At 50.3% G+C, this 23,724-nt stretch overlaps 1 protein-coding gene across 2 annotated transcripts in view; it reads right to left on the bottom strand.

Moving 5' to 3' along the window:
• LOC147090671 (baculoviral IAP repeat-containing protein 1-like) overlaps nt 1-23,724 on the bottom strand; it is a 126,691-nt gene that overhangs the window by 70,118 nt on the left and 32,849 nt on the right. For both annotated transcript variants that reach the window (XM_085977438.1, XM_085977439.1), the window contains 7 exons: nt 17,632-17,707; nt 17,014-17,142; nt 15,474-15,573; nt 13,737-13,827; nt 12,235-12,274; nt 5,411-7,540; nt 1,356-1,526 (listed from right to left, as the gene is read on the bottom strand). In XM_085977438.1, coding sequence (XP_085833564.1) covers nt 1,356-1,526; nt 5,411-7,540; nt 12,235-12,274; nt 13,737-13,827; nt 15,474-15,573; nt 17,014-17,142; nt 17,632-17,707 — 2,737 coding nt within the window. The remainder of the gene's footprint in view (nt 1-1,355; nt 1,527-5,410; nt 7,541-12,234; nt 12,275-13,736; nt 13,828-15,473; nt 15,574-17,013; nt 17,143-17,631; nt 17,708-23,724) is intronic.

The raw sequence follows: 23,724 nt of genomic DNA, 5'->3' as shown, positions 1-23,724 counted from the left end.
GAGCAACCCAAAACTAATTCCGCTGCCCCATTTCAAATATTTAGCCATTTTTATCTTCAAAGATGCAATGGTCACTGCCTCAGCCAATTTATCTCCAATACTAGATCCAAATCTCTTCTTCGAGTTCTGTTCACCCTCAAGAAGCTGTTGGGGCTGGGGGGTCAAGGGTTACAGAACCAAGGCAGGTAAATGGAGTTAAGGTGCAGATCAGCCATGATGTAACTGACTGGCGGAACAAGCTCAAGAGGCTGAATGGCCTCCTCCTGTTCCTATGTTCCCGCTGTTTAATTGATCTGCTAATTCCTGAAACTCTTTTTAGGAACATGGGAACATAGGAACAGGAGGAGGCCATTCGGCCCCTCGAGCCTGTTCCGCCATTCAATGAGATCATGGCTGATCTGCGACCTAACTCCATCTACCCGCCTTTGGTCCATATCCCTTAATACCTTTAGTTAACAGAAAGCTATCAATCTCCGATTTAAAATTAACAATTCATCTAGCATCAATTGCCGTTTGCAGAAGAGAGTTCCAAACTTCTGCCACCCTTTGTGTGTAGAAGTGTTTCCTAATTTTACTCCTGAAAGGTCTGGCTCTAATTTTTAGGCTATGCCCCATAGTCCTAGACTCCCCAACCAGCGGAAATAGTTTCTCTCTAGCTACCCTATCTGTTCCTTTGAATATCTTGAAAACTTTGATCAAATCACCCCTTAACCTTCTAAATTCTAGGGCATACAATCCTAGTTTGTGTAATCTCATCTCGTAATTTAACCCTTGGAGTCCGGGTATCATTCTGGTAAACCTACGCTGCACTCCCTCCAAGGCCAATATATCCTTCCGGGGCTAAAAGTACAGGAAACTCTTTTTTATCCGGCACCGACGGGACCAGCGTGGTGCCGGTTTATCAAAAAGTCCGGATTACAGAGAGGTATAGTTAAAAGGTACACAGCAACAGATCCAAGCGTCCCTGTTGCTTAGCAACAGGTGCAGGAACCCCGGCCACAAGATCCAAGCATCCCTGTTGCTTAGCAACAGGTGCAGGAACCCGGGCCACAAGATCCAGGCGTCCCTGTTGCTTAGCAACAGGTGCAGGAACCCCGGTTACACAGCCACAGATCCAGGAACGGCCACTAATATGAAGTAAAACTTACCTGAACCTACTCCTGAATTTTGCCGGTTAACAGAGATTTCCAGTTATTTAGGTGCCGGTAAATCGAGAGTTTCCTGTATTAACAAAAATCTTTACAGCAATTCTCCATAAGTCACTAAACTACATAGGGTTGACTTGTCCCTCTAAGATAATCAGGAGCATCAGGTGGCTAGCCTAGATCCTAAAGCTGGGCTGGGATAGTGATTACCTAATTTTGAAGAATCTTCCACTAAGTTGATTTCAGAGAGAACGAGTTTTTCAATATTGTGCAGGTTTGCGAAGCCCTCGGGGATTTGGTCGATGATCCTCCGTGGAGGTCTGACCTCAATCTTCAGCTCTTTCAGGTGACCCAACTTGTCCAAACAGCTGAGCAGGTACTCTATGGAAAAAAAGGTTCCACTTGTTACTTCATTATTAAAAGGAAACACACCCACCACGCACCACAGAAATGACCTGGCACACAGATCATTTGGAAATTCATCTCGAGGGTTTTTCCTACTCTCCTGGCCATTTTCCACTCTTCGTAAACTGGAACTCATCCAGAACTCTGCTGACCCGTGTCCTATCTCGCACCAAGTCCCGTTCACCCATCACCCCCCTGTGCTCGCTGACCTACATTGGCTCCCGGTCCGGCAACGCCTCGAATTTTAAAATTCTTATGCTTGCTTTCCAATCCCTCCATGGCCCTCGCCCCCCTTCTCTATCTCTGCAGCCTCCTCCAGCCCTGCAACCCTCCGAGATCTCGGCGCTCCTCCAATCCTGCCCTCTTGTGCCTCCTCGATTTCCATCGCTCCACCATTGGTGGCCGTGCCTTCAGCTGCCTGGGCCCTAAGCTCTGGAATTCCCTCCCTGAACCTCTCTCCTCCTGTAAGACGCTCCTTAAAACCTACCTCTTTGACCAAATTCTTGGTCACCTCTCCTATGAGCCTTATGTGGCTCAGTGTCAAATTTTGTTTGATAACGCTCCTGTAAAGCTGGGTTTATTCGTACACTGTGGCGGTACCACTGAGTTAATCTTTCTAACTGTATATAATTCCCTTTAACGATGTTCTTACACCAGCCTAAACCCGTACCATTGTGTTAGGCATTACTGGGTTTTGTATATAGAGTTTTGCATGTACGGGGCATGGCCCCTTTAAGAGCGTGGGAAAACGCGGGCAAACGCGATGACGTCACGTCGCAAATCACGTGACTACCCACACGCGAGCAAACGCGATGACGTCACATCGCAAGCCACGGGACTGTCCAGGCAGTCCTCGTGGCATCTCCGTTGAGTAAAGACCTGTTTCATGGCTCTCCTGTGTCGATCTCAGCAAGTTGTTTGAATTCGTTAATTCCTACATTAAAGACCTGTTTACTTGTTCTCCTGAGGCAATCTCCGTTATTCGTCGATCTCAGTTATTTGTTAGGAATACGTCGATTCCTACAACACCCTTTTATGAACAAGGGTGTAACATTTGCAATTCTCCAGTCCCGTATCGAAGGAGGATTGGAAGATGATGGCCAGTACCTCTGCAATTTCCTCCTTAAACTCCCTCAGCATCCTAGGGTGGATCCCATCCAGTCGTGGTGACTTTATCTACTTTAATTTCACACAGCCTTTCTCATACCTCCTCTTTATTAATTTTTATCTCATCCAGTATCTCCACTACCTCCTCTTTCATTATGACTTTGGCAGCATCTTCTCCCTTGGTGAAGACAGATGCAAAGTACTCATTTACAGGAAACTTTCTGCTATCCGGCACTGACGGGACCAAGCTGGTGCTGTCCCATCAAAACTGCCGTAGAAACCAGCGCTAATGTTAAAACATACGGAGCGTTTGAGCTCCGTGTGAAGCAACAAACCCTGTTGCTTAGCAACAGCTTCAAAACAGTCGGCCGCAGCTTAAAAGCGTCTCTGTAGCTAAGCAACAGCTTCAGCTAGACCTTGCAGAGCCTGACTGGGGAAAAAAAAAAGCAACGAGAAGTAAAAAAACTAACAGGAAACGGCTCCTGAATTTTGCCGGTAGATAGACCTTTCTGGACATTTAACCTCTGGTGAAACGAAAGTTTCCTGTAGTACCTCAGCCATGCCCTCTGCCTCTGTGCGTAGGTCTCCTTTTTGGTCCCTAATCAGTCCCACTCCTCCTCTTCCTACCCATTTAATATTTATATGCCTATAGAAGACTTCTGAATTCCCTTTTATTTGAGCTGCCAATCTATTCTCATACTCTCTCTTTGTCCCTCTTATTTTCTTTTTCACTTCCCCTCTGAACTTTCTATATTCAGCCTGATTCTCACTTGTATTCTCAACTTGACATCTGTCATACACACCATCTTACTCTCTTCCGTCATCTAGGGAGCTCTGGCTTCAGTTGCCCTACCTTTCCCAGTCGTGGGAGTGTACCGCGACTCTACCCGAACCATCTCCTCTTTAAAGGCAGCCCATAGTTTGACAACAGTTTGGCCTGCCAATCTTTGATTCCAATTTAACCTCGGTCATGGGGAAGCGTTTGGAAATGAAAATGAGGGAGAAAGTTAACAGTCACTTGGACAAGAATAAAAATACCTCTCAGAAGAATATTTATTCCTGTTACAATTCAGGCATCTTCCACACTATGAAAGTTCAGCATGAAAAGAAGGGCAAGTGGGCCCTTTCTGGGACACAAAAACATAGAGGAATCATAGAAAAATAGGAGCAGGAGTCGGCCATTCGGCCCTTCGAGCCTGCTCCACCATTCAATGTGATCATGGCTGATCCTCTATCTCAATGCCATATTCCCGCTCTCTCCCCGTACCCCTTGATGCCTTTTGTGTCTAGAAATCTAGCGATCTCCTTCTTAAATATATTCAGTGACTTGGCCTCCACAGCCTTCTGTCGTAGAGAATTCCACAGGTTCACCTCCCTCTGAGTGAAGACATTTCTCCTCATCTCAGTCCTAAATGTCCTACCCCGTATCCTGAGACTGTGACCCCTCGTTCTCGGCCCCCCCAGCCAGGGGAAACATCCTCCCTGCATCCAGTCTGTCTAGCTCTGTCAGAATGTTATATGTTTCCACGAGATCCCCTCTCATTCTTCTAAACTCGAGTGAATACAGGCCTAGTCGACCCAATCTCTCCTCATACGACAGGCCTGCCATCCCAGGAATCAGTCTGGTGAACCTTCGTTGTACTCCCTCTATGGCAAGTATAACCTTTCTTAGGTAAGGAGACCAAAACTGCACACAATACTCCAGGTGTGGTCTCACCAAGGCCCTGTATAACAGTAGTAACACATCCTTGCTCCTGTACTCAAATCCTCTTGCAATGAAGGCCAACATACCATTTGCCTTCCTAACTGCTTGCTGCACCTGCATGTTTGCTTTCAGTGACTGGTGTACAAGGACACCCAGGTCCCTCTGTACATCAACAAAGGACAGCAGGGACTTTAGATGGGGAACAAAGTTCCTTAAACAAGAATCATCAAATGGCTAGTGGACCAAGCTATGTTCGGTGGAAATGTGATGGTTACTGCAACAAGGGAGTTAACTAAAGTTTCAAAAAAGACATAGTAAGGGGAAGTGCAACGAGACCTGGGTGTCCTTGTGCACCAGTCGCTGAAGGTAAGCATGCAGGTGCAGCAGGCGGTTAAGAAGGCAAATGATATGTTGGCCTTCGTAGCGAGAGGATTCGAGTACAGGAGCAAGGATGTCTTGCTGCAGTTGTACAGGGCCTTGGTGAGACCACACCTGGAGTATTGTGTGCAGTTTTGGTCGCCTTATCTGAGGAAGGATGTTCTTGCCATGGAGGGAGTTCAGCGAAGATTCACCAGGCTGATACCTGGGATGGCAGGAATGACGTATGAGGAGAGATTGGGTCGATTGGGCTTATACTCGCTGGAGTTTAGAAGAATGAGAGGGGATCTCATCGAAACCTATAAAATTCTGACAGGACTGGACAGACTAGATGCAGGAAGGATGTTCCCGATGGTCGGGGAGTCCAGAACGAGGGGTCACAGTCTAAGGATAAGGGGTAAGCCATTTAGGACTGAGATGAGGAGGAATTTCTTCACCCAGAGAGTGGTGAACCTGTGGAATTCTCTACCACAGAAGGCAGTAGAGGCCAATTCATTAAATATATTCAAGAAGGAGTTGGATATATTTCTTAAGGCTAAAAGTATCAAGGGGTATGGGGAGAAGGCAGGGACAGGGTACTGAATTTGGATGAAGCCATGATCTCGTTGAATGGCGAAGCAGGTTTGAGGGGCCGAATGGCCTACTCCTGCTCTTATCTTCTACTCCATACCTGGACATTGACCATCGTTGATAGACAGCTCCAGAGATTCCAGCATGCACATTGAACTGACCAGAGCCTGTTCCTCTGCGCTCAACCCGTTTTTATGTACCGTCAATGCCTTGAATCGTTCCCTGTGCAACTCGACAACTGGCGCCATCTCTCCGAGGACACCGCGACTGTCCCGAAGAGTGAGCTCGATGTGTTCAGAAAGCGCGCACAGCGTCGACAGACTCTTCAAGTCGCCTTCCTGCAAGGTGTCAATCTGGCTGACCTTGAGTTTGAGCTTCGGGGTCGAGTAGCGTTCGGGTAATAAAACGAAGGGTAGCATGAAAGAAGATGAAATGTGCTTGCTGATCAGGCAGGAGAAGTTGTTGATCTCTTCCTGTTGTTCTTGGGTCTTCTCCATTGACGTGCTCAATGATTGGAATGCAGCCACATAGTCTTCCTCCACATTTGGCGCCCCAAAGTTACCCATGCACTCTGCCATTTCGGAATAACTCACCGTGGTCATGTTCTTCTTCCCAGCTATTAAGAGCTCAAGGTGGCTCACCAGGCTCAAGGTCTCCGGGTACACTGTGATAAAGGTAAACATGTTGCGTTGCAACACCGCGGATGTTTCAAAGGCTAAAGGTTTCCCTCGCAGAAACTTCAAGAGCAACGGTGCAATCTCAGCTCTCGCCTGGCTATCGGCGGCACACTGCAAAGCCAACTCCAGCACTCTTTCGTTCACCTGCTCGCAGAATTCTTCGGGGCTCAGCTCCTGGGAGAGCTGGACGAAGTAGTGCTCGGTCATCGTGAATTCAGGGTGGAGTTGCAGATAGCCGCTGCCGTCGGCCTGGCTATCGAACGACGATGCCCTCTGGGTCATGTCGAGCAAGTGCGAAACGATGTGTGATGCCGCTGTGGCCGATGAGCCAGCGGCGTAGCGCAAGAAAAAGTAATAGCGGGTGAAGACCTTGAGGAATGTGTCCATGCGGCCGAGGTAGTCAAGCCCCTTGTCCTGCAGCTCGGAGACATCCGATGCCATCAGCTCACTCAGCCGCCTCCCTGCTAAGTACTCCTGGTAGGAGGGGTGGAAGAACCTGTAGACTGGCTTCAGCCTTTGAGCAGTGAACTTGCTGAGCAACCCCAACCGCAGGGCGTCCTCCGCATCGACCCCAGCTTGAGACAGCTCTTCGTCCACGAACTCAAAGCGCGATTCAAAAACCCCCGTCAAGGCGAGCTGGCCGCAAGAGGACACGGCCGCCTCCCACTTCCCCGCTTGGCGGTGCTTCTGCACATTGTAGCCCAGGAAGGCTTTAAATATAGCCAGGCAGTTGAATGAATCTTCCTGGGGGAACTGGACCCACATTCGGCAAACGGCGAGGGCGAAAAGCGGGGTTTTCAAGACGCCTTTCAACGTGTCAGACCAGCCGAGTTGGTAAACGAGTTTCCGGAGGCGGGGTATGTCATGTGCGAACAGTGTCTTCAGCATGTCAATTGAGCTGTACAGTGGGAACTCTTCGATGGATATGATGGCATGGGCAAACTGCCTGACACTCGCAGTCCTGTTTGTTCTGAGCCCCAGGACAATAGCGACGTTGCTCAAATGGTTCTTGTGGATCAACTCCTCTTCAATGAACAAGGGCACCTCAGAGTCAGCCTCGCCATAATCGTCCAACAAGATCAGTGCCTGGTTGCCCAAGCGATAGATGACCTCTTTAAAGGAGCTGTCACTCAACATGAAGCCTGGAGCCAACAGCTGATGCTTGATCGCATCGGCCACACCCTGGCCTCTCCTGACGGAGCGCAGCGATAGGTGAAGGACCAGCTTAAACCTGTCCAGGACTGGGCAGAGCCCCGACGCCCACAGGATTGCCACCTTCCTCAAGAGAGCCGACTTGCCACTGCCGACCTCGCCCTCCACGACCGTCACGCGGCCGAGGCCGCGGAGCAGTTCCGCCAACGCGACCCGCTGCAGCGCTTGGTCCTTGATGTTCTTCAAGACCAGGTGAAGCTCTGCGTAGACCAATCGAAGGTCGATGGACACGCTCTCGCCGAAGGAGACTTTGCTGAACGTGGAAGAGCCGTAGAGTTTCCGTAAATATCTACTCATTCCTTTCGCTGTCTGTATCCAGTTATTCTCGTTAGATGACATCTCTGCAAAAAAAAAACAAATATTATCTTTGGAGAGTCCATGGGGAACTGAAATGCAACACATTGAATTACAAGGAATTCATATGAAAAGAAAGACTTGCATTTATATAGTGCCTTTCATGACCTCAGGATGTCCCACAGCACTTTACAGCCAATGAAGTACTTTTGAAGGGTAGTCACAGTTGCAATGTAGGCAATATGGAGTAATATGGACTTTGGACTTGCTTTATTTAGATAACAGGAGCAAGGGTGTCTTACTACAGTTATACAGGGCCTTGGTGAGACCACACCTGGAGCACTGTGTGCAGTTTTGGTCTCCTTACCAAAGAAAGGATATACTTGCCATAGAGGGAGTGCAGCGAAGGTTCACCAGACTGATTCCTGGGATGGCAGGACTGTCGTATGAGGAGAGATTGGGTTGACTAGGCCTGAATTCACTAGAGTTTAGAAGAATGAGAGGGGATCGCATTGAAACGTATAAAATTCTGACAGGGCTTAACAGACTGGATGCAGGGAGGATGTTTCCCCTGGCTGGGGGGGTCGAGAACGAGGGGTCACAGTCTCAGGATACGGGGTAGGACATTTAGGACTGAGATGAGGAGAAATGTCTTCACTCAGAGGATGGTGAACCTGTGGAATTCTCTACCACAGAAGGCTGTGGAGGCCAAGTCACTGAATATATTTAAGAAGGAGATCGATCGATTTCTAGACACAAAAGGCATCAAGGGGTATGGGGAGAGAACGGGAATATGGTATTGAGATAGAGGATCAGCCATGATCATATTGAATGGCGGAGCAGGCTTGAAGGGCCGAATGGCCTGCTCCTATTTTCCTATGTTTCTAACCGGAGAGGAGGAGGTGACATTATTGAAGGTTTCAAGATGATAAAAGGGTTTGATCGGTCCACATGATCTCCTGGACTGGTTTTGATTGCCTGAGGGGACTGCAGGGGAATTTCCCAGAATATTTTTTCCCGTTATTGGCCCTGGATTTTTTTCCTCTGCCTCTCCCAGGAGATTACGTGGCTGTGGGTGGGTGGTAGGCAGGAGGGAGGGAAGAAGTCTTCAGACAGGATGCTCCGGCCATCATGGTGTAGGGCAGGCTTGATGGAGCAGCTCATCTTTTCCTGCCCGCCAATTTAGTATGAATCGTTCCAGGCAAATTGTTTACAATGATTAATGGTTCAATAAGGGGAGAAGCTTCGAAAATGAGCACACGAAAGGACCGACGTTTATAAAGCACTTGATCACTACCCCATCAACGTAGAACTGTGATTAACCTAAATTAATTCCTTTGAAGGAGAGTGACTGTGATTCAGACAGATGCATCAACAACAATGTGCTGTTATATAGCACCTTTAATGTAGTAAAACATGGAAAGGTGCTTCACAGGAGCAATAGCAAACAAAATTCAACACCCAGCCACATAAGCCACATTTTGGTCGAAAGAATGAAGAGAAGAAACATAGAAACATAGAAGATAGGAGCAGGAGTCGGCCATTCGGCCCCTCGAGCCTGCTCCGCAATTCAATGAGATCATGGCTGATCATCCAAATTCAGTACCCTGTCCCTGCTTTCTCCCCATATCCCTTGATCCCTTTAGCATTAAGAAATATATCTAACTCCTTCTAGAATATATTAATGAATTGGCTTCAACTGCCTTCTGTGGTAGAGAATTCCACAGGTTCACCACTCTCTGGGTGAAGAAATTCCTCCTCATCTCTGTCCTAAATGGCCTACCCCTTATCTTTAGACTGTGACTCCTGGTTCTGGACTCCCCCGCCATCGGGAAGATCCTTCCTGCATCTAGTCTGTCTAGTCCTGTTAGCATTTTATAAGTTTCAATGAGATCCCCTCTCATTCTTCTAAATTCCAGCGAATATAAGCCCAATCGGCCCAATCTCTCCTCATACGTCATTCTTGCCATCCCAGGTATCACTCTGGTGAATCTTCGCTGCACTCCCTCCATGGCAAGAACATCCTTCCTCAGATAAGGCGACCAAAACTGCACACAATACTCAAGGTGTGGTCTCACCAAGGCCCTATACAACTGCAGCAAGACATCCTTGTTCCTGTACTCGAACCCTCTCGCTACAAAGGCCAACATACCATTTGCCTTCTTAACCACCTGCTGCGGTTATAAATATGAACTAAAGCGTACAATCCTAAAGGGGGTGCATGAACAGAGAAACCATGGGGGTATATGTGCACAAATCATTGAAGGTGGCAGGGAAGGTTGAGAAAGCGGTTAAAAAAGCTTACAGGATCCTAGGCTTCATGAATAGAGGTATAGAGTACAAAAGCGTGGAAATTATGATGAATCTGTAGAAAACACTGGTTCGACCTCAACTGGAGTATTGTGTCCAATTCTGGGCACCACATTTTAGGAAGGATGTGAATGCTTTAGAAAGGGTGCAGAAAAGATTCATGAGAATGATTCCAGGAATGAGGGACTTCAATTACTTGGATAGACTGGAGGTGCTGGGGTTGTTCTCCTTGGAGCAGGGAAGGTTGAGAGGAGATTTGATAGAAGTGTTCAAAATCATGAGGGGCCTCGACAGAGTCGATAGAGAGAAACTGTTACCATTGGCAGAAGGGTCAAGAACCACAGGACACTGATTTAAGGTGACTGGCAGAAGAACCAAAGGCAACATGAGGAAAAACTTTTTTACTCAGCGAGTGGTTAGGATCTGGAATGCACTGCCTGAGAGGGTGGTGGAGGCAGACTCATAGAATCATAGAAAGTTACAGCACGGAAGGAGGCCATTGCGGCCCATCGTGTCCGCGCCGGCCAACAAAGCGCTATCCAGCCTAATCCCACTTCCCAGCTCTTGGTCTGTAACCCTGCAGGTTAGAGCATCCCAAGGGCACATCCAATAACTTTTTTAATGTGGTTAGGGCTCCTGCCTCTACCACCCTTTCAGGCAGTGGGTTCCAGACCCCCACAACACTCTGGGTGAAGAAATTTCCCCTCAAATCCCCTCTAAACCTTCCCCCAATTACTTTAAATCTGTGCCCCCTGGTTTTTGACCCCTCTGCTAAGGGAAATAGGTCCTTTCTATCCACTTTATCTATGCCCCTCATAATTTTAAACACCTCAATCAGGTCTCCCCTCAGCCTCCTCTGTTCCAAGGAAAACAGACCCAGCCTATCCAGTCTTTCCTCATAGCTAAGATTCTCCACTCCCGGCAACATCCTTGTAAATCTCCTCTGTACCCTCTCTAGTGCAATCACATCCTTCCTGTAATGTGGTGACGAGAACTGCGCGCAGTATTCTAGCTGAGGCCTAACTAGTGTTTTATACAGTTGAAGCATAACCCCCCTGCTCTTGACTCAATCACAGCTTTCAAAAGGGAGTTGGATAAGTATCTGAGGGGAAAAAAGTTTGCAGGGCTACGGGGAAAGGGCAGGGGAGTGGGATTAGAGCAACTGCTCTTGCGGAGAGCCGGTACGGGCTCGACGGGCCGAATGGCCTCTTTCCGTGCTGTAATCATTGGACGATTCTGAGGCCGCGATTTTGTCAATGGATTTGGGTCGGGAGCGGGTCAGTTGGTTTCCGGCTTCCAGTCCCGCCCCCAACTGCATTCGGCCCACAGACGTGATTTTACGCTAATTGACCTTGTTAAGCCCGCCCTGCGGGCTTGCCGGCCAATTGAGAGGAAGCTGGTCAGATGACGTCAGTTGATGACGCGCCATCTGCCGGTTTTCTTAAAGGGACCACGCTCAATTTTTTTTGACAGCTGATTTCTCAGTGTTCGACAGCATTGAGGCGCTGCAAACACTGACAATCACTGTACAAAGGTGAGCTCTTGCACCCAGGCTCTCCGGTGACTCCCTCCATAGGCTGGAATAGATGGCAGCTGCAGGTGAGGTGACAGGAGCGATCTGTCACTGGTGAGAGAGGTTCTCCCAATGAGGTGGCACTGGACATCGTTTTCAAAACTTGTTACCTAAAGAAATGTGTAAATGCATTAAAAATGATTTCCCCACCATTTCCTTATCTCTGAGACTCACCAGTGCAACATTGAATCCTTCACACCACTTCTCCAGCTGTCATCAATCAGAAACATTACAGCAGACTCACAACACGCCACACTTACCTGGCGTGGTGTCCGGATGTTGGGAGCCCGAGGCAGATGTGGCAAAATTAAAAAAGAGCCTGTTAACAACTATCAAGTACCTGTTAACAGGCAGGTAAGTGGCTTTAATCCTCTTCCCGCCGTTAGGTGTCGGGTCCATGTGCAAATCAGGGACCCAACACTTGGGAAAATTGTTTGGAGGCGGATTGATGGCAGGATCGGACCCCGCCGTCAAGCAAAACGATTTTAACCTTTGACCCGCCTCCAAACCCGCCCTCTCAATGGTGATAAAATCGCGGCCTATGATTCTAAGGCGATTTTAGGACAGGTGACCAAAAGCTTGGTTAAAGAGGTAGGGTTTAAGGAGCGTCTTAAAGGAGGAGAGAGAGGTAGAGAGGTTTAGGGAGGGAATTCCAGAGTTTGGGGCCTAGGCAGCTGAAGGCACGGCCACCAATGGTGGAGCGATTAAAATCAGGGATGCTCAAGAGGCCAGAATTAGAGGAGCGCAGACATCATGAAGAAGGATGAGGCCATTCTTAATTTGAAAGCTTGACTTGAGAAAAAAACACCAGTGGCTCAGGAAGTTGAACTTGTTATTACTGTTGATTGATAACCTTACCTCCACCAACAGAATCTTCGCTCGTCCTGGCTTCACCAGCCTATTAAAACAAAGATTCTCATCACAAAGAGCTCAATGAATCTTGACTCGATCACACTTCAGGACAACATGATAAAGGCCTCAGGAGAGCATCAGACAGTGCTGCGTGTCAAGGCTTATCACATAGAACATAAGAAATAGGAGCAGGAGGAGGCCATACAACCCCTCCAGCCTGCTATGCCATTCAGTCAGATCATGGCTGATCTTCTACCTCAACTCCACTTTCCCGTCCTATCCCCATTCCCCTTGATTCCCCTAGAGTCCAAAAATCTAACAATCCCTGCCTTGAATACACTCAACGGCTGAGCATCCACAGCCCTCTGGGGTAGAGAATTCCAAAAATTCACCACCCTCTGAGTGAAGAAATTTCTCCTCATCTCAGTCTAAATGGCCGACCCCTTATCCTGGGACTATGAACCCTAGTTCTAGACTCTCCAGCCAGGGGAAACAACCTCTCAGCATCTACCCTGTCAATCTTTTACACATTTTAATGAGTTCACCTATCTTTCTTCTAAACTCCAGAGAGTATAGGCCCATTCTACTCACTCTCTCCTCATAGGACAACCCTTTCATCCCAGGAATCAGTCTAGTGAGCCTTTGTTGCAACCCCTGTAAGGCAAGTATATTCTTCCTTGGGCAAGGAGACCAAAACTATGCAAAGTATTCCAGGTGTGGTCTCACCAAGGCCCTGTATAATTGTAGCAAGCAGGAAGGATGTTCCCGATGGTCGGGGAGTCCAGAACCAGGGGTCACAGTCTAAGGATAAGGGGTAAGCCATTTAGGACAGAGATGAGGAGGAATTTCTTCACCCAGAGAGTGGTGAACCTGTGGAATTCTCTACCACAGAAGGCAGTAGAGGCCAATTCATTAAATATATTCAAGAAGGAATTAAATATATTTCTTAAGGCTAAAGGGATCAAGGGATATGGGGAGAAAGCAGGGACAGGGTACTGAATTTGGATGATCAACCATGATCGCATTAAATGGCGGAGCAGGTTCGAGGGGCCGAATAGCCGACACCTGTTCCTATCTTCTATGTTTCTATGTTTCCTCACTCTTATATTCCAACCCCCTTGCAATAAAGGCTAACATGACATTTGCCTTCCTAATTGCTTGCTGTATCAGCGTGTTAACTTTCTGTGATCTGTGTACTTGGACACATAGCATCGTTCCTTCTTTATGATTGGGTTAAATTCCTGTAATTCCCTACCTAACACCATCGGCGGGGGAGCATTGTCACCACAAGGGCTTCTGCAGTTGAAGAACAAGACCCATCACCAGCTTCTGATGGTGGCTGAAAGTGAGCAATAAATAAGGCCTTGCCATCATCGTCCAGGCCCGCAGAACAAAAAGTAATCCCCCTCCAGCCAAGTGTCACTGGTCTTAATTGGGTGCGCTTTAAGAGACGGGGGGGGGGGGGGGGGGGGGAGAACTGGGGGGAAAAAGGTACGAGTCAATGTTACCATTGCAGTGAATGAGCATTCCGTAAGCTGTTGTTTCTCTCTGTCCACGTCACCATCATCTGCATTTCCTGTTATGAGAAGATATGGACAACTGGAATGCAAAACGAGAATATTTTGGAATTGTCATACTCAACCACTTGGATTTAATTGAAAATAAACCATTCAGAGTTCGATATAAAACATGGCTGCCCTCCTCAAGGACCTTAGATGTTACATCACCAATGGATGCAACAACAACAGCAACAACCTTCATTTATATAGCGCCTCTAATCTGCTGAAATGTCCCAAGGCGCTTCATGGGAGCGATTATCAAACAAAGTTTGACACCAGGCCACATAAGGAGATGTTGGGACAGGTAACCAAAAGCTTGGTCAAAGATGTATGTTTTAAGGAGCGGCTTAGGAGGAGAGAGGGGCGCAGAGGTTTAGGGAGGGAATCCCAGAGCTGAGGGCCCAGCCAGCAGAAGGCACGGCCGCCAATGGTGGAGCGATGGAAATCAGACGTGCGACAGAGGCCAGAATTGGAGGAGTGCAGAGATCTCAGGGGGTTGTGGGGCTGGAGGAGGTTACAGAGGCAGGAAGGGGCGAGGCCATTTGAGGGATTTGTAAACACTGATGAGAATTTTAAAATCGAGGCGCTGCTGGACCGGGAGCTAATGTAGGTCAGCGAGCACAGGGGGTGATGGGTGAGCGGGACTTGGTGCGAGTTAGGACAGGGGGCACACAGTTTCGGATGAGCTCAAGTTTATGGAGGGTGCAAGGTGGGAGGATGGACAAGAGAGCGTTGGAGTAGTCGAGGCTAGAGGTAACAAAGCAAGGTAACGTTTGGTGCTGTGCTTCAATTCAATTCCCTCATAGCGAGCAATCACAAGCTACCAGGGGCTAAAAATTGACTGGGGCGCTAACTTCGCCGGGGTGCTACTGGAAGCGCCCCGCATCCCTCTTGGGGTGCTGTGAGTCAATATTGCGGCGTTATGTGCCGCAGTACCACACGCTGCGGCACGTCGCGCCGCAGTATTGCAGGCCTTCCTCCCCTTCTTAAAGGGGAGGGGCCTTGTGCAGCGCGACCTGGGGCCCAGCTGGGCCCCCGGGGATCGGGAGTGCAGGCAAAAGAGCCCGGCACTCAAGAGAAGTGCCGGGCTCTTGGAGCACAGCCAGCACTCCGCAGGGGGGGGGGGGTTTCAGGAGGTCTGGGACGGGAGCGCAGGCAGGTGTTGGCAGGCGGCCAGCAACAAAAATGGCCGCCCCGCACCTCGCCTTTAAATTGCGCTTCCCCGGCCGCAGGTACGCCCTCCTGACCCCGTCGGACATAGTGTCTGGCGGTAAGTCAGGGGGCGCTCCCGAAGATCATGGCCGGGGCGTCAGCGGGGCGCAGTGCACACCAATGACGTCATCGCCAACGGCGCAGCGCCGCAGGATGCTACCGGTTAGTGCCACCACTAACCTCCCGCTGAATTTTGCGGGAGGCGTGGGCAGTGCCGCGCCCGGGCGCTAGTTGCATTGCGTCCCGTTAGCGCCCTCTTAAGGCAACCAACTGCATTTTCCCCCCCAGGTGATTACCAACCAGAATCTCTCTTTATTTTCCCCTTCCTGCTGTAGGGGAATGCAACACTCTAAACCCAGTGGGACCGACATTAGGAAAATTTCCACGTGTCAACCAGCTGAGCATTATCGCTGCGAGGCTCAGAGTCACCACCCACTAAGTAACCGGGCTTTATAACTTTATGCAGATTCTTACGCTGATGAGTGTCTCTTATGTTCTTTCCATGGATCATCTCCTTCCTGCCATTTACATAACTGAACGCCACAGCAGAAACACTGAATATTGTCACCGAAGCCTAGAAATGCAAAGGAAGAGGTTTGAGATGGAGACCTAAATTCTTTCCGAAGTTCTGGAACTTCCACTGCACTGGTGGACGTCTGGCTCACGGCCCTCCCACTGCCCTCTATGGGGATGCAGGTAGAGAGTGATTGGGACAGGGCCAATGCCTCAATCGGGACTTGGGCTTGATGCTTATACGGGCACCTCACAGGCGACCACTCTGACAACGGGAAGGAAGATCCACCCGAGGTCAAGAAGGGCTGAAGAGGAACATCATCTCAACTTGGTAAATGGAGACTTTTGGAAAGGTGGTGGTTACTTTCTGGGTTCGATTACCTCTCCTCCGTGCAGTCCCGGGACCGTCGCTAGTACCACGGTGGAGGTTGTTGGCGTAACTCACTTACGTTTTAAATTCTGCGAGCTTTTATGCTATTTCATTCGATTCGTCCAGGTCAAGCCGATAGCTGGCCGCAAAACACACGGAAACTCCCGGCAATATTTTTCTTTCATCTTGCCACTCAATCTGCAGTTTGGAGCTCTGTTATGCGCTAATCAATTTTTGTAAAAACATAAGCAATAGGAGCAGGAGTCGGCCATTCGGCCCCTCGAGCCCGCTCCGCCATTCAGTAAGATCATGGCTGATCTTCTACCTCATCTCCACTTTCCTGCACTATTCCCATATCCCTTGATTCCCTTAATATTCAAAAATCTATCGATCTCAGCCTTGAATATACTCAATGACTGAGTCTCCACAGCCCTCTGGGGTAGAGAATTCCAAAGATTCACCACCCTCTGAGTGAAGAAATTTCTCCTCATCTCAGTCCTAAATGGCCGACTACTTATCCTGAGACTGTGACCCCTGGCTCTGGACTCCCCAGCCAGGGGGAAACATCCTCCCTGCATCTACCCTGTTATGCGCTAATCAGTTTTTGTAAGTGTTACTGGAAAAACGATTGGGAAATGTAGGCGTAATCCAAGAAACCAAGAAGCAAGTCATGCTAATTCATGATTAATAATCACCTTCAATAATATCACAGAATTACAGAATCACAGAATCCACAGTGCAGATAGAGGCCATTTCGGCCCATCGAGCCTGCACCGACACATATCCCACCCTATCCCTGTAACCCCACGTATTTTAATCCCCTAACACTAAGGGTCAATTTATCATAGCCAAATCAACCTAACCTGCACATCTTTGGACTGTGGGAGGAAACCGGAGCACCCGGAGGAAACCCACGCAGACACAGGGAGAATGTGCAAACTCCACACAGACAGTCGCCCGAGGCCAGATTTGAACCCGGGTCCCTGGCGCTGTGAGGCAACAGTGCTAACCACTATGCCACCGTGCCCCCCAATATATTGGGTGAGAAAGTGCTCGGGTTGCTTGCTTTAGCAATGCTAATGGTTAATCTGCAAACTTGACATTCAGTTGCACGAACAAGGCTGTACTAACCTCGATAGAAAAATCCTGCTTCCGCTAATGATGCTGGGCTCGCACTGATATCTGGTGGCCAGGTGTGAAATGACTCCAGGCGGACTTTCTCATCCCCAAATATATTCCGAATGCATTCCAGTACCTTCCCTAATAATAAGTGGATGAGAAAGCAATGTGTCAGGATAAGAACATAAGAAATAGGAGCAGGAGTCCGCCATTCAATAAGATCATGGCTGATCTTCGACCTCAACTCCACTTTCCTGCACTATCCCCATATCCCTTGATTCCCTTAACATTCAAAATCTATCGATCTCTGTCTTGCATATACTCAACGACTGAGCCTCCACAGCCCTCTGGGGTAGAGAATTCCAAAGATTCACTGCCCTCCGAGTGAAGAAAGTTCTCCTCATCTCAGTCCTAAATGGCCGACCCCTTATTCTGAGACTGGGACCCCTGGTTCTAGATTCCCCAGCCAGGGTATCTTTACATAGAGCTCCAGCGATACAGATAGGTGCAGACAGAACACCTCAGGGTGTCCTCACAACAGCTTTTTGGGTGTCCCCTAAACAACGCGTCTGCTCATCCAGGGGTTTTGAGAACCTCCAAAGCGTTGGAGGAAGAGGAAAAATAACTTACCAGAGAAAGGTCCCTCGCTGCGAGATTGTGACGTGTAAATATCTACCGCTGAAGAAGCCATGGTAAAATGGGCAGCCTGTGGAAACAGAAATAAACAATGTGCATATTTTCACAAGGGGTCCCCTTCAAATGGGGATGTTCGCTGATGACTGCACAGTGTTCAGCGCCATTCACAACTCCTCAGATAATGAAGCAGTCCATGCCTGCATGCAACAAGAGATGGACGACGTTCAGGCTTGGGCTGACAAGTGACAGGTAACATTTAATCCACAGAAGTGCCAGGTGACTTAAGAAAACTACTAATCACTTGGTCGGAGTATAAAACAAGGCTTTAATCAACTGTTTCACAACCATGAGTTCTAGTTACATCACTAGTTCCTGGTTACAAAATCGTCCTGAGCAAGCTGGGCCCACGCCCGGGTGTTTATACTTTACTTGGATGGCGCCACCAGCTGGCCGCCCAGTGTTATCTCATGAGTCATTTCTACATGAATGGTAAGATTCATGACACCAGGCAATGACTATCTCCAACGAGCGAGAGTCTAACCACCGCCTCTTGACATTCAACAGCATTATCATTGCCACACCCCCCATCAACAACATCCTGGGGGTCCCCACTGACCAGAAACTTAACTGGACCAGCCACATAAATATTGTGGCAACAAGAGCAGGTCAGAAACTGAGTATTCTCCGGAGAGTGTCTCACCTCCTGACTCCCCAAAGACTTTCCACCATCTACAAGGCACAAGTCAGGAGTGTGATGGAATACTCTCCACTTGCCTGGATGAGTGCAGCTCCAACAACACTCAAGAAGCTCGACACCATCCAGGACAAAGCAGCCCGCTTGATTGGCACCCCATCCACCACTTTAAACATTCACTCCCTGATATACCTATCAATTCATCCAATGAAAAGCGACGAGTTAAGATAGTAACTATAGGTTTTTATTGGCTAAATAACAGAGCCCACCCTCGTGGGTGATCGGGTCCAACAAGGAGGAATACCAGCCAGTCGACCACCTTTATACCTGGGCAAGCAGGCGGAGCCATGGGCGGAGTCAGCTGTGGTCAGCCCAGGTATAACAGCATGACAAGAGGTGACCTTGTGTAGTGATACAACAGTGTAAACAGTGATAACCATAGTGTAACGATATAAACAGTGATAACCATAGTGTAACGATAGTGAACGATAAAAGTGGTTTACCACATTCACCCCTTGTTTAGATTTGAGTCCGGCGGGGTGAAGTGTACTACCAGTTCGGGTATGTCAGTCTGTCCGGAGGCCTCGTAAGTCTTACTGATCGGCGCAGCAGCGGCGGCGGTGGTGCAGTATCCGATGTTAATGCTGGTGTCTGCGTGGTCGGCGTCGGCTCGTGGGGTTCCGGCATGCCGTCTACCTGGGCTGGATTTGGGGGAGTGGTGGGGGGTAACGGTGGTGTCTCAGGGGTGCCCGGTCTCGTAAGGAGACTGTGTCCTCCCGCCCGTCTGGGTATGCCACATAGGCGTACTGGGGGTTGGCGTGCAGGAGGTCCACCCTCCCGGCCAGGGGGTCCGTTTTATGGGCCCTCACGTGCTTTCGCAGCAAGACGGGCCCCGGAGAAGTCAGCCATGTTGGTAGCGAGGTTCCCGTGGTCGACTTCCTGGGGAAAACAAACATTCGTTCATGGGGGGTGGCGTTAATGGCCGTGCAAAGCAGTGACCGGATGGAATGCAGCGCTGCCAGGAGGACTTCCTGCCAGCGCGAGGTTGGGAGGCCCTTAGACTTTAAGGCTAAGAGAACGGCCTTCCAGACAGTCGCGTTCTCTCTTTCCACCTGGCCGTTCCCTCAGGGGTTGTAGCTGGTGGTCCTGCTTGCAGCAATACCTCTCGCTAGTAGGAACTGGCGAAGTTCCTCGCTCATGAAGGATGAGCCCCGGTCGCTATGTATATAGTTCGGGAACCCGAACAAGGCGAAGAGGTCGTTCAGGCATTTGATGACCGTGGTACTGGTCACGTCTGGGCAGGGGAAGGCAAAGGGGAAACGGGAGTACTCATCAATGATGTTGAGGAAGTACACATTACGGTCAGAGGACGGGAGGGGCCCCTTAAAATCGATGCTCAAGCGCTCGAAGGGGCGGGTGGCCTTGATCAGGCTTGCTCTGTCCGGCCTAAAGAAATGCGGTTTGCATTCGGCACAGGTTTGGCAGTTCCTGGTCATGGTCCTGACCTCCTCGATGGAGTAGGGCAGGTTGCGGGCCTTAATGAAGTGGTAAAGTCTGGTGACCCCGGGGTGGCAGAGGTCGTTGTGGAGGGTCTGCAGTCTATCAATTTGCGCGTTGGCGCATGTACTTCGTGATAGAGCATCTGGGGGTTCGTTCAGTTTACCAGGCCGGTACAAGATATCATAATCATAGGTGGAGAGCTCGATTCTCCACCTCAAGATCTTGTCGTTCTTGATTTTGCCCCTCAGCTTGTTGTTAAACATAAAAGCGACCGAACGCTGGTCGGTGAGGAGGGTAAATCGTTTGCCTGCCAGGTAATGCCTCCAGCGTCGTACTGCCTCCACGATCGCCTGGGCCTCCTTCTCGACCGAAGAGTGTCGGATCTCAGGGCCCTGGAGGGTCCTTGAGAAGAAGGCCACAGGTCTCCCTGCCTGGTTAAGGGTTGCAGCTAGGGCGAAGTCGGATGCATCGCTCTCCACTTGGAAAGGGATAGACTCATCCACCGCATGCATTGTGGCCTTAGCAATGTCTCCCTTTATGAGAAGGCTGCGCACGCTTCTGCCATCAGGGGGAAGGAGGTGGACTTCATGAGGGGTCTGGCTTTGTCCGCATAATTCGGCACCCATTGGGCATAGTAGGCGAAGAGCCCCGGGGTTCTCTTCAGCGCCTTTGGACAGTGGGGGAGGGGAAGCTCCATAAGGGGGCGCATTCTTTCGGGGTCGGGGCCGATGACTCCGTTCTCTACTACGCAGCCGAGGATGGCAAGACGCGGGGCGTTAAACACACATTTCTCCTTATTGTAAGTGAGGTTCAGCCGTTCGGCCGTACGGAGGAATTTCTCCAGATTAACATCGTGGTCCTGCTGGTCGCGGCCGCAGATGGTGACGTTATCTAGATAAGGGAACGTGGCCTGCAGCCCGTTCTGGTCAACCATCCGGTCCATCTCCCTTTGGAAGACCGAAACCCCGTTGGTGACGCCGAAGGGAACCCTAAGGAAGTGGTAGAGGCGGCCATTCGCCTCGAAGGCGGTATACTGGCGGTCCTCAGGGCGGATAGGGAGTTGGTGATAGGCCGACTTAAGGTCGATGGTAGAGAATACCCGATTGACCATATCAGATATGCGGGGAAGGGGGTATGCGTCCAGCTGGGTGTACCGGTTTATGGTTTGGCTGTAGTCGATGACCAGGCGGTTTTTATTGCCGGTCTTAACGACTACGACCTGGGCACGCCAGGGGCTGTTGCTCCTCTCGATGATGCCCTCCTTCAGGAGACGCTGCACCTCAGAGCTAATAAAAGCTCTGTCCCCGGCGCTGTACCGCCTGCTCTTGGTGGCGACGGGTTTACAGTCGCGGGTGAGGTTAGCGAACAGGGAGGGGGGCGGGACCTTGAGGGTGGATAGGCCGCAGGTGGTACGCGGTGGGCGGTTTAAAGGCTGCTGGTTGTCGACTGTGAGTGGAGGGAGGGGTCCACCGTATGCCAAAGTGACACTTTGAAGGTGGGATTGGAAGTCCAGCCCTAGTAGGACGGCAGCGCAGAGTTGGGGCAGGACGAGGAGTTTAAAATTTTTATACTCCGTGCCCCTAACCGACAGGGTCACAACACAGTAGCCGCTGATGTCTGTAGAATGGGACCTCGACGCCATCGAGATCCGGTTGCGCATTGGCCGGACAGTGAGGGAGCAGTGGCTCACCGTGTCTGGATGGATGAAACTCTCCGTGCTTCCGCTGTCGAACAGGCAGGTCGTGGCGTGGCCGTTTACTTTGATGTCCATCATGGACTTGGACAGGTGATGCGGGCGAGCTTGGTCCAGTGTGACGGAGGCTAGTGTATGGCTGAGCGAGCTGCTGTAGTCTGCGGGTGAGGCGGTGGTCAGGTCTGGAGACAAGGTGGCGGTCGAGTGTGGTGGACAAAATGGCGGTGCCCACGACGTTGAATAAAATGGCGGAGAAGATGGCCGCCCCCACAACTCACGAGGCACTGCTGGCGTCGGTGGCCTTGATCAAAGATGGCCGCCCCCACGACTCACACGAGGGGATACTGGCATCTGTGGCCTTGATGAAAGATGGCCGCCCCCACAACTCACATGAGGCACTGCTGGCGTCTGTGGCTCTCCCCCTGCAGGCCTTCGCGAAGTGGCCTTTCTTGTGGCAGTCGGAGCAAGTCGCGTTTCTTGCAGGGCAGCGCGTCCTCGGGTGTTTCGCCTGGCCACAGAAGAAGCAGCCGGCGGCCCGATCGCGGGGCTCCGATGTCGCAGCCGGTACCGGGGGTGGCGGTCCCGATCGGTTCTGGGACGCCGACGCTGAGGTAGGTCCCAGAGGCGGCGGTGCGAGGGGTATTGTGGCCGGGGTCGGGCCCGAGTCCCAGGGTCGCGCAGCACAGTACCTGGAGTACGCCTCGAGGTCCCGATGGGCCACTTCCAGAGAGCGAGCGAGGGCTGCAGTTGTATTCAGGTCGAGGTCCTTTGATTCAAGCAGTCTTTGCCGTGAGTAGTCGGACCGAAGGCCTTTCACGGAGGCATCGCGGATATTCCCTTCAGTATTTTCTGCAGCCATTACAGCTTTAAAGTCACAGTCCCTGCCGAGTGTTTGTAGCGCCCGTAAAAATTCATCTACAGACTCTCCTGGCTGCTGCGAGCGGGATCTTAGGAGATGTCTGGCATACATAGAATTTACCGGGCTCCGGTACTGCTCTTTCAGCAGGTTGAGGGCGTCCTCGTATGTAGCAAGGTCCCGGATGAATGCAAATACTTTAGGGCTCACCTGGGCGGTCAGAACTCTTAGTTTGGATCCCGGAGGCACGCCGGATTCTCCCAGGTAGGATTCGAAACAGCTCAGCCAGTGTTTGAAGTCGAGGGCTGAGTTCGCTGCCTGAGGGTTTAGATCCAGGTACGGCGGTCGGAGGGCTCGCAGCCAGGCCGGCTGCTGTGGCTGTTGTAGCTGGCCGTTTGGCTGGTCGTCTGGCTGCTCCGATCCACTCATTTCAAAATTTAGCCAATAAAATTGATATACCTATCAATTCATCCAATGAAAAGCGACGAGTTAAGATAGTAACTATAGGTTTTTATTGGCTAAATAACAGAGCCCACCCTCGTGGGTGATCGGGTCCAACAAGGAGGAATACCAGCCAGTCGACCACCTTTATACCTGGGCAAGCAGGCGGAGCCATGGGCGGAGTCAGCTGTGGTCAGCCCAGGTATAACAGCGTGACAAGAGGTGACCTTGTGTAGTGATACAACAGTGTAAACAGTGATAACCATAGTGTAACGATATAAACAGTGATAACCATAGTGTAACGATAGTGAATGATAAAAGTGGTTTACCACACTCCCTCCACCACCGACGCACCGTGGCTGCAGTGTGTACCATCTACAAGATGCACTGCAGCAACTCGCCAAGGCCTCTTCGGCAGCACCTCCCAAACCTGCCAACTCTTCCACCTAGAAGGACAAGGGCAGCAGGCGCATGGGAACACCACCACCTCCAAGTCCCCCTCCAAGTCACACACCATCCTGACTTGGAAATATATCGGCCGATCCTTCATCGTCGCTGGGTCAAAATCCTGGAGCTCCCTCCCTAACAGCACTGTGGGAGTACCTTCACCACACGGACTGCAGCGGTTCAAGAAGGCAGCTCACCACCACCTTCTCGAGGGCAACCAGGGATGGGCAACAAATGCTGGTCTTGCCAGTGATGCCCATATCCCATGAATGAATAACAAAAGAAAAATTCTCCACCCTTTTTTCATGGCATTGCATTCCTCGCTGACCTTTAGCTGCTTACTCTTCCTTAAGCCCTGCTAACAGACTAATTTATTGACGAAGAAGGCCCAGCAGCGCCTATATTTCCTAAGGAGGCTGAAGGGATGTAACCTGTCACCCCTGATCCTCTCTAACT

This window comes from Somniosus microcephalus, unplaced genomic scaffold, assembly GCF_052327205.1.
Source record: "Somniosus microcephalus isolate GS21.2 unplaced genomic scaffold, FLI_Smic_1.0 unresolved_chr4, whole genome shotgun sequence".
Taxonomy (NCBI): Eukaryota; Metazoa; Chordata; class Chondrichthyes; order Squaliformes; family Somniosidae; genus Somniosus; species Somniosus microcephalus.
Note: the sequence above shows the minus strand (reverse complement) of the source record. Positions and strands in the feature narration are given on the sequence as shown.